The 16,913-nt window shown below is 45.4% G+C and overlaps 1 protein-coding gene across 1 annotated transcript in view; it reads left to right on the forward strand.

The window, feature by feature from the left end:
• The window catches only part of LOC140368267 (regulator of G-protein signaling 3-like), a gene marked incomplete at its 5' end in the record, with an annotated part of 139,926 nt that overhangs the window by 38,500 nt on the left and 84,513 nt on the right, over window positions 1–16,913 (forward strand). Inside the window, 6 exons of the mRNA XM_072455234.1 lie at window positions 1,270–1,375; window positions 5,464–5,551; window positions 9,505–9,724; window positions 10,112–10,296; window positions 12,573–12,656; window positions 12,743–12,854. Of these exons, the coding sequence (XP_072311335.1) occupies window positions 1,270–1,375; window positions 5,464–5,551; window positions 9,505–9,724; window positions 10,112–10,296; window positions 12,573–12,656; window positions 12,743–12,854 (795 nt within the window). The remainder of the gene's footprint in view (window positions 1–1,269; window positions 1,376–5,463; window positions 5,552–9,504; window positions 9,725–10,111; window positions 10,297–12,572; window positions 12,657–12,742; window positions 12,855–16,913) is intronic.

Raw genomic sequence — 16,913 nt, forward strand, 5'->3', positions numbered from 1 at the left:
GTGAGCATTTAAATCATTCACCCACTGTAGATCCCCCTCTGTCTGGGCAGGGGGGATTTTGATGGTTTTCAGGCTCCTCCACACTCCCTGAATGTTCTTTTGCTGCAGCTGCTCCTCCATCCTCCTCTTTTAGCCGGCCTCAGCCTGCCTGATCTTCCTCCTCAGCTCCTTCTGCACAGTCCTCAGCTCCTCCTTGTTCCCTGACCTGAAGGCTCTCTTCTTCTCCTTCAACAGTGCCTACAGTTCACGGTTAATCCATGGCTTGTTGTTTGAAAAACACCGCACCGTCCGGGAGGGAACAATGCTTTCAAAACAGAAGTTGATGTAGTCCGTGATGCACTCCGTGATGGTGTTGATGTCCTTCCCATGTGGGCCATAGAGTTCAGTCCAGACTGGGCGGAGCAACAACAAAGCAGTCAGCTGGAATGAACCATGACTCAGTGAGACATGAAATCAAGGTTTTGTCTCGTAAAAAGTGAATTCAAAGAAAAAGCTTTATTTCCAACGGACGTTCAACAGTCCGAGCCGGTGCGTGGACCACGTCACGTCCACCGGTTCAGCTGAGCGCGGCGGGACCTGTCTCCAGGACAGCAGCCGCCATGACCCGGGCAGGCTCCAGAACAGCAGCCGCCATGACCCGGGCAGGCTCCAGGACAGCAGCCACAATGACCCGGGCAGGCTCCAGGACAGCAGCCGCCATGACCCGCGCAGGCTCCAGGACAGCAGCCGCCATGACCGGGACAGGCTACAGGACAGCAGCCGCCATGACCGGGACAGGCTCCAGGACAGCAGCCGCCATGACCGGGACAGACTCCTGGACAGCAGCCGCCATGACCCGCGCAGACTCCAGAACAGCAGCCGCCATGACCGGGACAGACTCCTGGACAGCAGCCGCCATGACCCGCGCAGGCTCCGGGACAGCTGCCGCCATGACCCGCGCAGGCTCCAGGACAGCAGCCGCCATGACCCGCGCAGACTCCTGGACAGCAGCCGCCATGACCCGCGCAGGCTCCAGGACAGCAGCCGCCATGACCGGAACAGGCTCCAGGACAGCAGCCGCCATGACCCGCGCAGACTCCAGGACAGCAGCCGCCATGACCCGCGCAGGCTCCAGGACAGCTGAATGACTAGAGTACCCGCTCACACCTAATCTGTTCTTTTGTGGTCTGAGTTTGGTTGTGTGTTCAGCGTGTAAACGTAGTGCTTGTCACACAGAAGACTTTACTTTGGAGCGGCCTGGATCAGAACTTTCTTTGTACGTGTGTACAGGAGGCCCCGCCCACACGGCCGGCCTGCGTCATGGTGATGCTCTGCTCCAGCTAAACGGGGTTTCCGTGGAGACTTGGGGGTGTGGTCAACTTGCACATGCCATCAGGTCAGTCTGAGCAGTGAGAAGGATCGCTCAGAAACTACCACCAGAATCACATATGCAAAAAAACATGAACAGGGGTGATTTTGCATAATGTACATGTTTGGTTTTGAAGCTTTCACATTTGGCATTACTTATAAATATATATATATAAATACAGCACGTCTCTTTTAATTGATAGATCCAATAAATAAAACTGTTTTACTCTCTTAACAGTGTAAAACTGAACTAGTTTATTTTCAACCATTTGCAGCAGTTCAAATGTGTTTCTCACTTACCTAATATATTCTAATGAGTTTAAAAGCAGAGTAAACACTTAAGCTAACAAACATGCTAACAACGCAATTCCTGCTTCATGGGAGAATAAAAAACGTTATTTCTATTAGATGCAGACAGCACACAGCGATCTCAATTTCACCCAATGAGTTTGGCCGTCTGTGATGAAAGTAGGGAAAATCTTGAGTCGTACCTCAAAATGTTGGGACAAAAACTAAACTAAGAACCATTGTAGAAAAAGCTTCAGTTGTTTCATCTGGACTCAGTTTAGAAAAAATAGCAAGTCGACTACATCATCGGAGTCATTGTCAATAAGTGAATTTAGGCCGGGAACTCAGATAACCCTCATAACCCTCCTAACCCTAACCCTAACCCCCATAACCCTCATAACCCTAACCCTCCTAACCCTAACCCTAACCCTAACCCCCTAACCCTCATAACCCTCCTAACCCTAACCCTCATAACCCTCCTAACCCTATCCCTCATAACCCTCCTAACCCTAACCCTCCTAACCCTAACCCTAACCCCCTAACCCTAACCCTAACCCTAACTCTAACCCTAACCCTAACTCTAACTCTAACCCTAACCCCAACCCTAACTCTAACTTTAACCCTAACCCTAACCCTAACCCTAACCGAAGCGCTCCACTGTGAACAGGACATTTACTCATCATTTCTGTTTGATTTACGGCGCCTAAAGCCTGATATTCACGCAGACAAACTTTACACAGTCTAACTGTGTTCTGTCTAACGCAGGGGTGTCAATTCCTGCTTCATGGGAGAATAAAAAACGTTATTTCTATTAGATGCAGACAGCACACAGCGATCTCAATTTCACCCAATGAGTTTGGCCGTCTGTGATGAAAGTAGGGAAAATCTTGAGTCGTACCTCAAAATGTTGGGACAAAAACTAAACTAAGAACCATTGTAGAAAAAGCTTCAGTTGTTTCATCTGGACTCAGTTTAGAAAAAATAGCAAGTCAACTACATCATCGGAGTCATTGTCAATAAGTGAATTTAGGCCGGGAACTCAGATAACCCTCATAACCCTCCTAACCCTAACCCTAACCCTCATAACCCTCCTAACCCTAACCCTAACCCTCCTAACCCTAACCCTAACCCTAACCCTCATAACCCTCCTAACCCTATCCCTCATAACCCTCCTAACCCTAACCCTCCTAACCCTAACCCTAACCCCCTAACCCTAACCCTAACCCTAACTCTAACCCTAACCCTAACCCTAACTCTAACCCTAACCCTAACTCTAACCCTAACCCTAACTCTAACCCCAACCCTAACTCTAACCCTAACCCTAACCCTAACCGAAGCGCTCCACTGTGAACAGGACATTTACTCATCATTTCTGTTTGATTTACGGCGCCTAAAGCCTGATATTCACGCAGACAAACTTTACACAGTCTAACTGTGTTCTGTCTAACGCAGGGGTGTCAAACTCATGCTGGGTCACGGGCCGAACATATCGTAAAACATAAAACAATAAAAAAATATAAGAACTCAATAGCTTTTTTACAGCCTAGTAATAGATGTGGAGACTGTTGCACAAATGTGCAGCAGGTGAAAGACTGAGTCCATATTCATGCAGCAGCAGGAACAGGAACATGGACTTTTGATGAGATTTATGATGTGAAATGTTCATATCCCAGACATGTTTCTGCTCAAACTCCATATGAGCTATTTCCATAGTTTAAGCTGATCTTAGTGACAAATGATTCATGTAGTGACTCAAATGAGGTCATTGTGTTTAAGTCACAGTCACATTAGTGTGTCACAGTCACATTAGTGTGTCACAGTCACATTAGTGTGTTCACAGTCACATTGGTGTGTTCACAGTCACATTAGTGTGACACAGTCACATTAGTGTGTTCACAGTCACATTAGTGTGTTCACAGTCACATTAGTGTGTTCACAGTCACATTAGTGTGTTCACAGTCACATTAGTGTGTCACAGTCACATTAGTGTGTTCACAGTCACATTAGTGTGTCACAGTCACATTAGTGTGTTCACAGTCACATTAGTGTGTTCACAATCACATTAGTGTGTCACAATCACATTAGTGTGTCACAATCACATTAGTGTGTCACAGTCACATTAGTGTGTCACAGTCACATTAGTGTGTTCACAGTCACATTAGTGTGTTCACAGTCACATTAGTGTGTTCACAGTCACATTAGTGTGTCACAGTCACATTAGTGTGTTCACAGTCACATTAGTGTGTCACAGTCACATTAGTGTTTCACAGTCACATTAGTGTGTCACAATCACATTAGTGTGTCACAGTCACATTAGTGTGTCACAGTCACATTAGTGTGTTCACAGTCACATTAGTGTGTTCACAGTCACATTAGTGTGTCACAGTCACATTAGTGTGTTCACAGTCACATTAGTGTGTCACAGTCACATTAGTGTGTCACAGTCACATTAGTGTTTCACAGTCACATTAGTGTTTCACAGTCACATTAGTGAGTCACAGTCACATTAGTATGTTCACAGTCACAATAGTGTGTTCACAGTCACATTAGTGTGTTCACAGTCACATTAGTGTGTTCACAGTCACATTAGTGTGTTCACAGTCACAATAGTGTGTCACAGTCACATCAGTGTGTTCACAGTCACAATAGTGTGTCAGTCACATTAGTGTGTTCACAGTCACATTAGTGTGTCACAGTCACATTAGTGTGTCACAGTCACATTAGTGTGTTCACAGTCACAATAGTGTGTCATAGTCACATTAGTGTGTTCACAGTCACATTAGTGTGTTCACAGTCACAATAGTGTGTCACAGTCACATTAGTGTGTTCACAGTCACATTAGTGTGTTCACAGTCACATTAGTGTGTCACAGTCACATTAGTGTGTTCACAGTCACATTAGTGTGTCACAGTCACATTAGTGTGTCACAGTCACATTAGTGTGTTCACAGTCACATTAGTGTGTTCACAGTCACATTAGTGTGTCACAGTCACATTAGTGTGTTCACAGTCACAATAGTGTGTCATAGTCACATTAGTGTGTTCACAGTCACATTAGTGTGTTCACAGTCACAATAGTGTGTCACAGTCACATTAGTGTGTTCACAGTCACATTAGTGTGTTCACAGTCACATTAGTGTGTCACAGTCACATTAGTGTGTTCACAGTCACATTAGTGTGTCACAGTCACATTAGTGTGTCACAGTCACAATAGTGTGTAACAGTCACATTAGTGTGTTCACAGTCACATTAGTGTGTTCACAGTCACATTAGTGTGTCACAGTCACATTAGTGTGTTCACAGTCACATTAGTGTGATTTGGATGTTTTCCTTTCAGAGCATCATCACAGAAGTTAGTTTTCTTCTTGTTAGCTCCACTTTTAGCACAACCACAAAACAGTCTACTTTCTTTCTTCCACGTGTTTCATAAAGCCACACGTCTCTGTCCTCGCTCAGATCTCTGCTCTAAGGTGCTTAAGTGCTGTAAAGTGCGCAAACGCGTGTCTTACTTCTCTCAGCACTTCTCCCTCCGCAGTACGGTTCTAAGAACAAAAATAAAATAATACATTTATTTTTTATTTTTTATATTAATTCAAAATGTTCGGCGGGCCGGAGTAAAACGTTTGGCGGGCCGGAAGTTTGACACCCCTGATCTAACGTCTTGTAGTGTGACATCCATAACTAATAAGACAAAAGAAAACATGCTTAAGAGCTGCATTTACAATATATGTGTCCTGGGGCAAAACAGATTCCACTTTAGTCCATACAGTCACTTTAAACAGATCTTTACTATTTTGACAAGCTCCTTCATTCATTCATGCTCCTATAGGTGCTGCCCCGCCCACATCTCGCTGGTCATCTGGAGACCCACTCCTGAAACCACGCCTACATCGTGGCACCACCCAACTCTCCAACAGGTCAGCTTATTTTGAATTCATGTCAAGTATTTCTCTTCGATGGTTTGGACAATAGAAGCAGTGCTTACACCGGCTGATTGCTGAGTTTAGAGTTTCCAGGTGAAGAGGAAGCTCTATCTGACTTTGATGATGTCATAATGGCAGATGGTTGGCATAACTGTATGGGAGATTTACTGCTTTTGAAAAAAAATTCAAAGAAATCTAAAAAAATACAAAAAATAGAAATCCCCAAATGTTGAAACTTATCTTTAGTGACCGACCGTGGATAAACCAGTCACAAGTCTACCCGGACATTTTGAGTTATTCACAGATTCTGAAAGTGTGAATTCAAAGCTTTCCAATGATGTCTCACTCATGCACATCTGATCATATTTGAGTAAGTTGTGGTCATTTGAATGTAAACAACTCTCAAAACCTTTCACTGAGAAAACGGCCTCTAAAGATTCTCACCTGAGTGAGCCCAGAGTCACAGGGGGGCGGGGCTCATTTGCATCTCATTGAGATAAGCCCTCCCCCCTGTCACACTGACAGCACCTTCCCCCTGTCACACTGACAGCACCTTCCCCCTGTCACATTGACAGCACCTTCCCCCTGTCACACTGACAGCACCTTCCCCCTGTCACACTGACAGCACCTCCCCCTACAGCTGTCACTAAAGACTCAAGAGGAGTGTTATTGATGTGAACTGGACTTGAATCAGAATTAGAAGTTACTATATTAAAATGGAAATACTTGGATTACAAAAGGCCCTGAATAGCATCAAAGAATCAGAATCAGAATAGGGTTTATTGCCATTTGTCGATAAACAGAATTCACAGGTGATTCAGTGCAACACAAACAACAAAACGTTGAACACTGAGCGCTAAACGGCATGATATGTACATAATAAAATATAAAGGTATAAAGTTATGTAGTGCAATAGGATAGATGGGCCTGCCTGTCAATGTTCAGTCCAGGTGGGACCAGGACATGGAGACTTTTTGCAAGCACCACATCTGGTCTCTTGGCATCAAAGCTGTAAGCAAATAACAGGACATTTAAGAAATGGCTAATTATTTCACATAAAACACTCATTAACTCATTTTTTTTTTAACACAATGTGAGAGTTTCAATATAAATACCTGAAGTGCTGATAACTCTTGATCTTTGGAAGCCGTCTGAAGAAGGGACTCAGATGCTTCTGCCAGTCCAAGTTCTTGACAAACACTTTGCCATCCGCCGTTCCAACAAGCTGTGGGATATTGAGGTGAGACTCAGGAGAGCTGTTTTCCACTACCTGATGACAAGGGCGACAATGTAAAAAAAAAAATGAGAACAGAAGAAACATATCTTAAGCAGAACAGAGAGCAGCACTGAAGTTTTGCCAGGTTAATGTTTACACATTATAGTAGTCAAATAATATAAACTAACCTCAGTGATGTCTGATTCTGCATTTGCACTTTATTGTACATTTAATAAAGTTAAGTTAAGTAAATTATGTGTAATAAATAGTACCTGCTGTGCAAAGTCGAAGCTGTAATGCAATGGACTTCTGCATAGTTTTTGATAAACTCCAGCTGTGAGCACCTCTTCTGAAAAGGGAAACAAAGAAGTTCGGAACGAGCTAAACCGGCTAACGCGGGCTACAGTAAAAAACAGTAAAAAACACGAAGATACAGACATTATACCATCCCAAAACAGCTAGTTTCAAGAGACTACGTGATGATAATTATTCAGTAGTAGTCACATTAAATTCAAGCCCGTATTTGTTATGCTGAAGCCAGGAAAAAAGAACACGGCCCGGTGCTAGCTTGGACTGTAGCGAGCTAAAGCGGCTAACGTGGGCTACAGTAAAAAACTGTAAAAAACACGAAGATACAGACATTATACCATCCCAAAACAGCTAGTTTCAAGAGACTACATGACGTTAATTGTTCAGAAAGTGGTCACATTAAATTCAAGCCCGTATTTATAACGTTGAGTGCACTGAAGCAGCATGTTAGCTTAGCATTGCTCCATGTCTGCTCAGGTGCCGAGGCAAGTGACATCACGAAACCACCTTAAAACACAGCGTTAAAGCAATACGTTAGAGTAAAAGTACCTCAGTTCCGTTGCAATGTAGTCCAGGGAATCATACGCTCTGGAGAAAGTCTGAAGAATGAATAATGTCTCTTGAGAGGAGAACAAGGAGGACACGTAGCTGTAGCCATGTGGTCCGCAGCTGATTGGTGGAAAAAGATCGACAGTACGCTGCTGAAAAAAGGGTAACGCCCCCCGCGCTGCACAAAAAAACTACCCATTTTTAACAGCTTAATGTGTACTTTTAAGGTAATGAATACTGTTATCTGAAGCACGGAGAAGGAGGGGCTCCTTTATAACTTCAACTTTCACATAATGCAAAAAAACGAAAATCACAAATTTGGGGAAAAAAAGCTAAAACCCTGTTTATCTCAGTTTCACCGAGGCCAACATGTACCGGCATTTACGCTGCTCCGTCACTATTGGATCTGATTTGGCTCCACAAAAAAAATTAAAAATTGTTTTCAACTACAATGGCACGCATTAAAAAAATCAAAAACACAAAATTACGACATATTTCTGTCCGACAAATGTGTCCCACTTAGTCCAGAGTATGCCAAAAAGTCAGAAAGTAATGTTTCCATTTGTCAGTCATAATTTGGATCCAGTTTCAATCCTTTGACCTAGACTATGGGAGGTATGGAAGTCTATTTTGGAAGTCCATTTTTCAAGACTTTCATGTTGGTAAAAAGAGGGGTATAATTTTCTCAAATTGTTCGTAGATCTCTATGGAGGATCACACCCAAATAACTTAGTGAATCCATTTGCCATTTAAATGGAAAAATCTTTCCAAAGGGCAAAGGAGGTCCCCAAAAAGAGATATTTTTTTTCTTTTTGTACATTTAATGTATCAAGGCATCAGGCCAATTTTTTGAAGAAAATGCACCACATTGGGTATGAAATTTTCTGGTTTGGTCAAATATAATAGAACATAATCTGCACAATTTTATATTCCATCCCATCAATTGTAACACCATATTTGTTTTTGATTGTCTAATGAATTGGGCCAATGGTTCCAAATAGAAAGCAAACAGGAGGAGAGACCAGAAACAGCCCTGTCCCACCCCTTTTTCAAGAGTCAGCAGCTGTCAGGTGACCATTGATTTTAATTCTTAATGTTGGGCCATTGAAAAAGCCCCAATTCGTTTAGAATTAGCCTGCAGGGTAGAAACCGTGGGTGTCTTTCAAATCTGAGAGGGGCTTTCATCTGGGGAACCAAGAGCTCGCCTTTTTAGGCTCGCTTACAAAATTTATTTTGTATATTAAAAATAAAACTTTTACTTTCAGTTTTACTGTTGGAACAAATCAAGTTTTATCCCCCGAAGCCCAAAAAAGCCTGGTAGCTGCTATCTTCTCACCTTTGTTGGACTATGGAAATGTGGTTTTACAAATGTATCAGCAAAGTGCCTGAATTCATAACTGTTTCATTGTGTACTCATCATTGTGATTTGTCTGCCAAGGTTGAGTGGCCCTCTCTGAGTGCAGGTTCACTCATTGGATGTCTCTTATCTTTGTGGTCTTGTGCCGGCCTACCTGTGCGCCCTCGTGCAGAGAGCGGAAGGTCACTACACACTCCGGGTGTAGTGACGGGTTTTTGCTCCATTTATATTTTTTTTTTGAAAAAGACAATTTTCTGTGCTTTTAAATGTAGTTCTGTGTTTTACTCTTTTATATACGATGCCTCTTTTTTAGTGTACATTTTTTAAATGTTGCCCTTTGGCCCAGGTGACCCTTGAAAAAGAGGTCTCAACGTCAATGGAGACTTACCTGTTTAAATAAAGGCTAATAGAGTAATTAATAAAACGTTGAAGGAGGAAAGTGTAAAAGTGAAACGTTTTTGTTACTAGAACCAAACCAGCCGATTTCTGACCACTGAGTGTGTTTGTCTTTCCCAGAGTGAGACCACAAACGGGCATCAGTCTGAAGCAGAAAACAGGAGGAGAGGTCAGAGGTCCCTATGGAGGTGGAGCCAGGACTCGAGGGTGGACCCAAATCTCTCCAGCAGAGAAGAGCCTGCCCTGAGCAGATCTGTGCTGAGTGGGTTTGGAGGGGAAGACTACATCCTTCTGTCTCCGATGGAGCACAGTCTGAATGTGGGCCGGGCCACCACCATAGGTACTAAACAGTCCACTAACTGCACACATGGAGTCAGAAAGTGTAAGCCACTCAATTAGAGTACGCTAACTTATAATTTTTGTAAATGTGTTCTTTGTAAGTATCCTCTTCCCCTTGAAACCTCTCATCTTAGTCTGAACATGGCGGGTGTTCTACTTCGTTCTCATCAAAAAAATGTCTTTGATTGGATAAAGTTGTCTGTCCCTGGGAGATGCTTCATTAAGGCGCTTTTTCCGATTTACTGTATACTGTTGAAAACAGAACTTGATCATTTTAACTTAATTTTAACTTCACAACAATGAGTGCATAAGCACTTTTCACAACATTCAGAGCCCAGAGCAGAGTTTACCATTAGCATTTGTTTACAGCCTGTATTTTCTGTCACAGGTCGATGGTACCACCCCCCTCCCTCCTCACGCCCCACTTACTCCTCTGCTACTCTGCCCCCTCCTCTCGCCAAGACTTTGGGTTGCTATGGCGACTATGAGAACTGCACCATTGTCCAGTCCCACATCCGTGACGACTTTGGCTCCATCACACCAAAAACTCTTATCTTTCCAATACACCTCAAGGTAAGACAAACAACAGGAATAAGACAGGACTAAGTCTGGACAGGACTCGGACTGGAGCAGGACTGACCCAGGACTGGTGCAGTACTGACCCAGGACTGGTGCAGTACTGACCCAGGATTGGTGCGGTACTGACCCAGGACTGGTGCGGTACTGACCCAGAACTGGAGCAGGACTGGTGAAGGACTGACCCAGGACTGGTGCAGGACTGACCCAGGACTGGTGCAGGACTGACCCAGGACTGGTGAAGGACTGACCCAGGACAGGTGCGGGACTGACCCAGGACTGGTGCGGTACTGACCCAGGACTGGAGCAGGACTGACCCAGGACTGGTGCAGGACTGACCCAGGACTGGTGCGGTACTGACCCAGGACTAGAGCAGGACTGACCCAGGACTGGTGCAGTACTGACCCAGGACTGGTGCGGTACTGACCCAGGACTGGTGCGGTACTGACCCAGGACTGGAGCAGGACTGACCCAGGACTGGTGCAGGACTGACCCAGGACTGGTGCGGTACTGACCCAGGACTAGAGCAGGACTGACCCAGGACTGGAGCAGGACAGTCCATGGACTGGTGCAGGACTGACTCAGGACTGGTGCAGGACTGACCCGGGACTGGATTAGGACTGACCCGGGACTGGTGCAGGACTGACCCAGGACTGGTGCGGTACTGACCCAGGACTAGAGCAGGACTGACCCAGGACTGGAGCAGGACAGTCCATGGACTGGTGCAGGACTGACTCAGGACTGGTGCAGGACTGACCCGGGACTGGAGCAGGACTGACCCGGGACTGGTGAAGGACTGACCCAGGACTGGTGCGGTACTGACCCAGGACTAGAGCAGGACTGACCCAGGACTGGAGCAGGACAGTCCATGGACTGGTGCAGGACTGACTCAGGACTGGTGCAGGACTGACCCGGGACTGGATTAGGACTGACCCGGGACTGGTGCAGGACTGACCCAGGACTGGTGCGGTACTGACCCAGGACTAGAGCAGGACTGACCCAGGACTGGAGCAGGACAGTCCATGGACTGGTGCAGGACTGACCTAGGACTGGTGAAGGACTAACCTAGGACTGGTGCAGGACTAACCCGGGACTGGAGCAGGACTGACCCAGGACTGGAGCAGGACTGACCCAGGTGTAGTCAGTCACGCTGGAAGCCTTTGAATTAGTGATAATTTGTTATGTTTAATAGCGATGTAAAAAGTTGTCAAATGGAGCACCAGAGCCACTAAACTAAACCAGCTTATGGGATTTGGGAAAGTAAAACTACATATACATTTCTCAGCCTGTAGAAGGCCAACATGACTTTGTGCTTTCTACCTTATGTTAAATTATACCAATATACGTATACCATTTTGTCAGCATAAATAATTGTTTTAATGTACAAACGCAAATTCTGACACACAAAGGCAGTAAATGAAACAAAATAATTGGACCCACAATAAAGGTGTTTTGATTCATATGAAAAATGAAACACTGAATTGCACCAGTTGTGTTTTTAATTGTTATTTGCATGTGAATTGTTTATTCTTCAGTTTTCGTCATTGTCTTTTTAAGATAGCAGAGTGAGAGTCCCTTGTATAACAGACAAGCTCTGCTATCTCCAAGAAAGTACATGGCAATAATGCTAATGCTAACACTAGCAAAATCGCCACCAGCAAACAATATATGTGAAGGAGACATAGGGGTGGGGAGGGGTAATATGAGCCAAGATGAATGAAAAATAATAATTGCAGTGGTGGTGATTTTGGCGTGAAATATGATCAGCTTTTCTCTCCTGTTTGTGAACTAAAGCTCACACTATCAAATGTGCCTGTCTGTCTCTGAGCACTAAACCCTGTGACGTAGCCATCATTAGGTCAATTAGAGGTTGGCTTAGATTCGGCTTTTCCTGGTAGGAGAAGTTGTCCTCTGCATTTGACCCATCCATCAATACCACTGGGGCAACCTGCCTGAAGCAGTAGTAGCTGCAGCAGAGCGGCCGGGGACCCGTCTCCAGATCTTGTACCAGACGAGGTCAGGGCCATGGCCTAAGGATTTTACCTACTATGCATGTCCTGGGTTAATGGGTGAAACCAGAGGACCCAGAGGAAACCCACCCTGACACAGAAAGGCCCAGACTGGTTCAGCAATCGAACCCGCAACCTTCTTGCTGCTATAGCTGTGGTTGAGGTTATGGCGTTCCTCTTAACTTGTAACAGTACTAACCCGGAGTGGCGCAGGACTGACTTAGCTTTGTGCTTTTTGTATGAAATAACTGTGTTCCTCTCCAGCCTATAGATCTGTGTAGGCCTGACAGAACTCTCCTGATGTCTGAAGACCTGATCCTACATCAACCAGACCTGCTGCCTGCCAAGGTACTGCTATGACCTCTGACCTCTTCCATAAGAACATGCGTTTCTGTCGCTTCTGAAGTAGCTTATATGACTGTGATCTGGAGCAGGTGACAGTGATGGTCTACACCGACCTACTGCTCTTCACCAAAGAAGATGAGATCAACCGATACAACGTCCTGCAGAGCCCTGTCCACCTGGACACTGTGTCTTTCATTGAGGGTAACAACCACATCAGATTTACCAGTGACCTACAACAGAGCTGAACCTGACACACCTACAACAGATCAACACTTGAACTACACCAGACCCTCCATAGAGCTAGACCTGACACACCTACAACAGATCAACACTTGACCTACACCAGACCCACCAGAGAGCTGAACCTGACACACCTACATCAGATCAACAGTTGACCTACACCAGACCCACCATAGAGCTGAACTTGACACCACTACAACAGATCAACACTTGACCTACACCAGACCCACCGTAGAGCTGAACCTGACACACCTACAACGGATCAACACTTGACCTACATCAGACCTACCGTAGAGCTGAACCTGACACACCTACAACAGATCAACACTTTACCTACACCAGACCCATCATAGAGCTTAACCTGACACACCTACAACAGATCAACACTTGACCTACATCAGACCCACCATAGAGCTGAACCTGACACACCTACAACAGATCAACACTTGACCTACATCAGACCTACCATAGAGCTTGACCTAACACATCTACAACAGATCAACATTTGACCTACACCAGACCCACCATAGAGCTGAACCTGACACACCTACAACTGATCAACACTTGACCTAAACCAGACCCACCTTAGAGCTTGACATAACACACCTACAACAGATCAACATTTGACCTACATCAGACCCAAAATAGAGCAGAACCTGACACACCTACAACAGATCAACACTTGACCTACACCAGACCCACCATAGAGCTGAACCTGACACACCTACAACAGATCAACACTTGACCTACACCAGAACCACCATAGAGCTTGACCTAACCACTTACAACAGATCAACACTTGACCTACATCAGACCCACCATAGAGCTGAACCTAACACACCTACAACAGATCAACACTTGACCTACACCAGACCCACAATAGAGCTGAACCTGACACACCTACAACAGATCAACACTTGACCTACATCAGAGCCACAATAGAGCTGAACCTGACACACCTACAACAGATCAACACTTGACCTACACCAGACCCACCATAGAGCTGAACCTGACACACCTACAACAGATAAACACTTGACCTACACTAGACCCACCATAGAGCTGAACCTGACACACCTACAACAGATCAACACTTGACCTACACCAGACCCACCATAGAGCTGAACCTGACACACCTACATCAGATCAACACTTGACATACACCAGACCCACCATAGAGCTGAACTTGACACACCTACAACAGATCAACACTTGACCTACACCAGACCCACCGTGGAGTTGAACCTGACACACCTACAACGGATCAACACTTGACCTACATCAGACCTACCATAGAGCTTGACCTAACACATCTATTAAAAATCAACACTTGACCTACACCAGACCCACCATAGAGCTGAACCTGACACACCTACAACAGATCAACACTTGACCTACACCAGACCCACCATAGAGCTGAACCTGACACACCTACAACAGATCAACACTTGACCTACACCAGACCCACCATAGAGCTGAACCTGACACACCTACAACAGATCAACACTTGACCTACACCAGACCCACCATAGAGCTTGACCTAACCACTTACAACAGATCAACACTTGACCTACATCAGACCCACCATAGAGCTGAACCTGACACACCTACAACAGATAAACACTTGACCTACACTAGACCCACCATAGAGCTGAACCTGACACACCTACAACAGATCAACACTTGACCTACACCAGACCCACCATAGAGCCGAACCTGACACACCTACATCAGATAAACACTTGACCTACACCAGACCCACCATAGAGCTAAACTTGAAACCACTACAACAGATCAACACTTGACCTACACCAGACCCACCGTAGAGTTGAACCTGACACACCTACAACGGATCAACACTTGACCTACATCAGACCTACCATAGAGCTGAACCTGACACACCTACAACAGATCAACACATTACCTACACCAGACCAATCATAGAGCTAAACTGACACACCTACAACAGATCAACACTTGACCTACATCAGACCCACCATAGAGCTGAACCTGACACACCTACAACAGATCAACACTTGACCTACATCAGACCTACCATAGAGCTTGACCTAACACATCTACAACAGATCAACAGTTGACCTACACCAGACCCACCATAGATCTGAACCTGACATACCTACAACAGATCAACACTTGACCTTCACCAGACCCACCATAGAGCTTGACCTAACACACCTACAGAGATCAACACTTGACCTAAACCGGACCAACCATAGAGCTGAACCTGACACACCTACAACTGATCAACACTTGACCTACACCAGACCCACCTTAGAGTTTGACATAACACACCTACAACAGATCAACATTTGACCTACATCAGACCCACCATAGAGCTGAACCTGGCACACCTAGAACAGATCAACACTTGACCTACACCAGACCCGCCATAGAGCTGAACCTGACACCACTACAACAGATCAACACTTGACCTACACCAGACCCACCGTAGAGCTGAACCTGACACACCTACAACGGATCAACACTTGACCTACACCGGACCCACCATAGAGCTGAACCTAACACACCTCAAACAGATCAACACTTGACCTACATCAGACCTACCATAGAGCTTGACCTAACACATCTATTAAAGATCAAGACTTGACCTACACCAGACCCACCATAGAGCTGAACCTGACACACCTACAACAGATCAACACTTGACCTACACCAGACCCACCATAGAGCTGAACCTGACAAACCTACAACAGATCAACACTTGACCTACATCAGACCCACCATAGAGCTTGACCTGACACACCTACAACAGATCAACATTTGACCTACATCAGACCTACCTTAGAGCTGAACCTGACACACCTACAACAGATCAACATTTGACCTACATCAGACCCACCATAGAGCTGAACTTGACACACCTACAACGGATCAACACTTGACCTACACCAGACCCACCATAGAGCTGAACCTGACACACCTACAACAGATCAACACTTGACCTACACCAGACCCACCATAGAGCTTGACCTGACACACCTACAACAGATCAACACTTGACCTACATCAGACCTACCATAGAGCTTGACCTAACACACCTACAACAGATCAACACTTGACCTACACCAGACCCACCATAGAGCTGAACCTGACACACCTACAACAGATCAACACTTGACCTACACCAGACCCACCATCGAGCTTGACCTAACACACCTACAACAGATCAACACTTGACCTACATCAGACCCACCATAGAGCTGAACCTGACACACCTACAACAGATCAACACTTGACCTACACCAGACCCACCATAGAGCTGAACTTGACACCACTACAACAGATCAACACTTGACCTACACCAGACCCACCGTAGAGTTGAACCTGACACACCTACAACAGATCAACACTTGACCTACACCAGACCCACCATAGAGCTGAACCTGACACACCTACATCAGATCAACACTTGACCTACACCAGACCCACCATAGAGCTGAACTTGACACCACTACAACAGATCAACACTTGACCTACACCAGACCCACCGTAGAGTTGAACCTGACACAACTACAACAGATCAACACTTGACCTACATCAGACCCACAATAGAGCTGAACCTGACACACCTACAACAGATCAACACTTGACCTACACCAGACCCACCATAGAGCTGAACCTGACACACCTACAACAGATAAACACTTGACCTACACTAGACCCACCATAGAGCTGAACCTGACACACCTACAACAGATCAACACTTGACCTACACCAGACCCACAGTAGAGCTGAACCTGACACACCTACAACAGATCAACACTTGACCTACACCAGACCCACCATAGAGCTGAACCTGACAAACCTACAACAGATCAACACTTGACCTACATCAGACCCACCATAGAGCTGAACCTGACACACCTACAACAGATCAACATTTGACCTACATCAGACCTACCTTAGAGCTGAACCTGACACACCTACAACAGATCAAAATTTGACCTACATCAGACCCACCATAGAGCTGAACTTGAC

Source organism: Eucyclogobius newberryi, unplaced genomic scaffold (assembly GCF_026437365.1).
Source record: "Eucyclogobius newberryi isolate DKJ021-1_F unplaced genomic scaffold, fEucNew1.0.hap1 SCAF_2, whole genome shotgun sequence".
In the NCBI taxonomy this organism is placed as follows: Eukaryota; Metazoa; Chordata; class Actinopteri; order Gobiiformes; family Gobiidae; genus Eucyclogobius; species Eucyclogobius newberryi.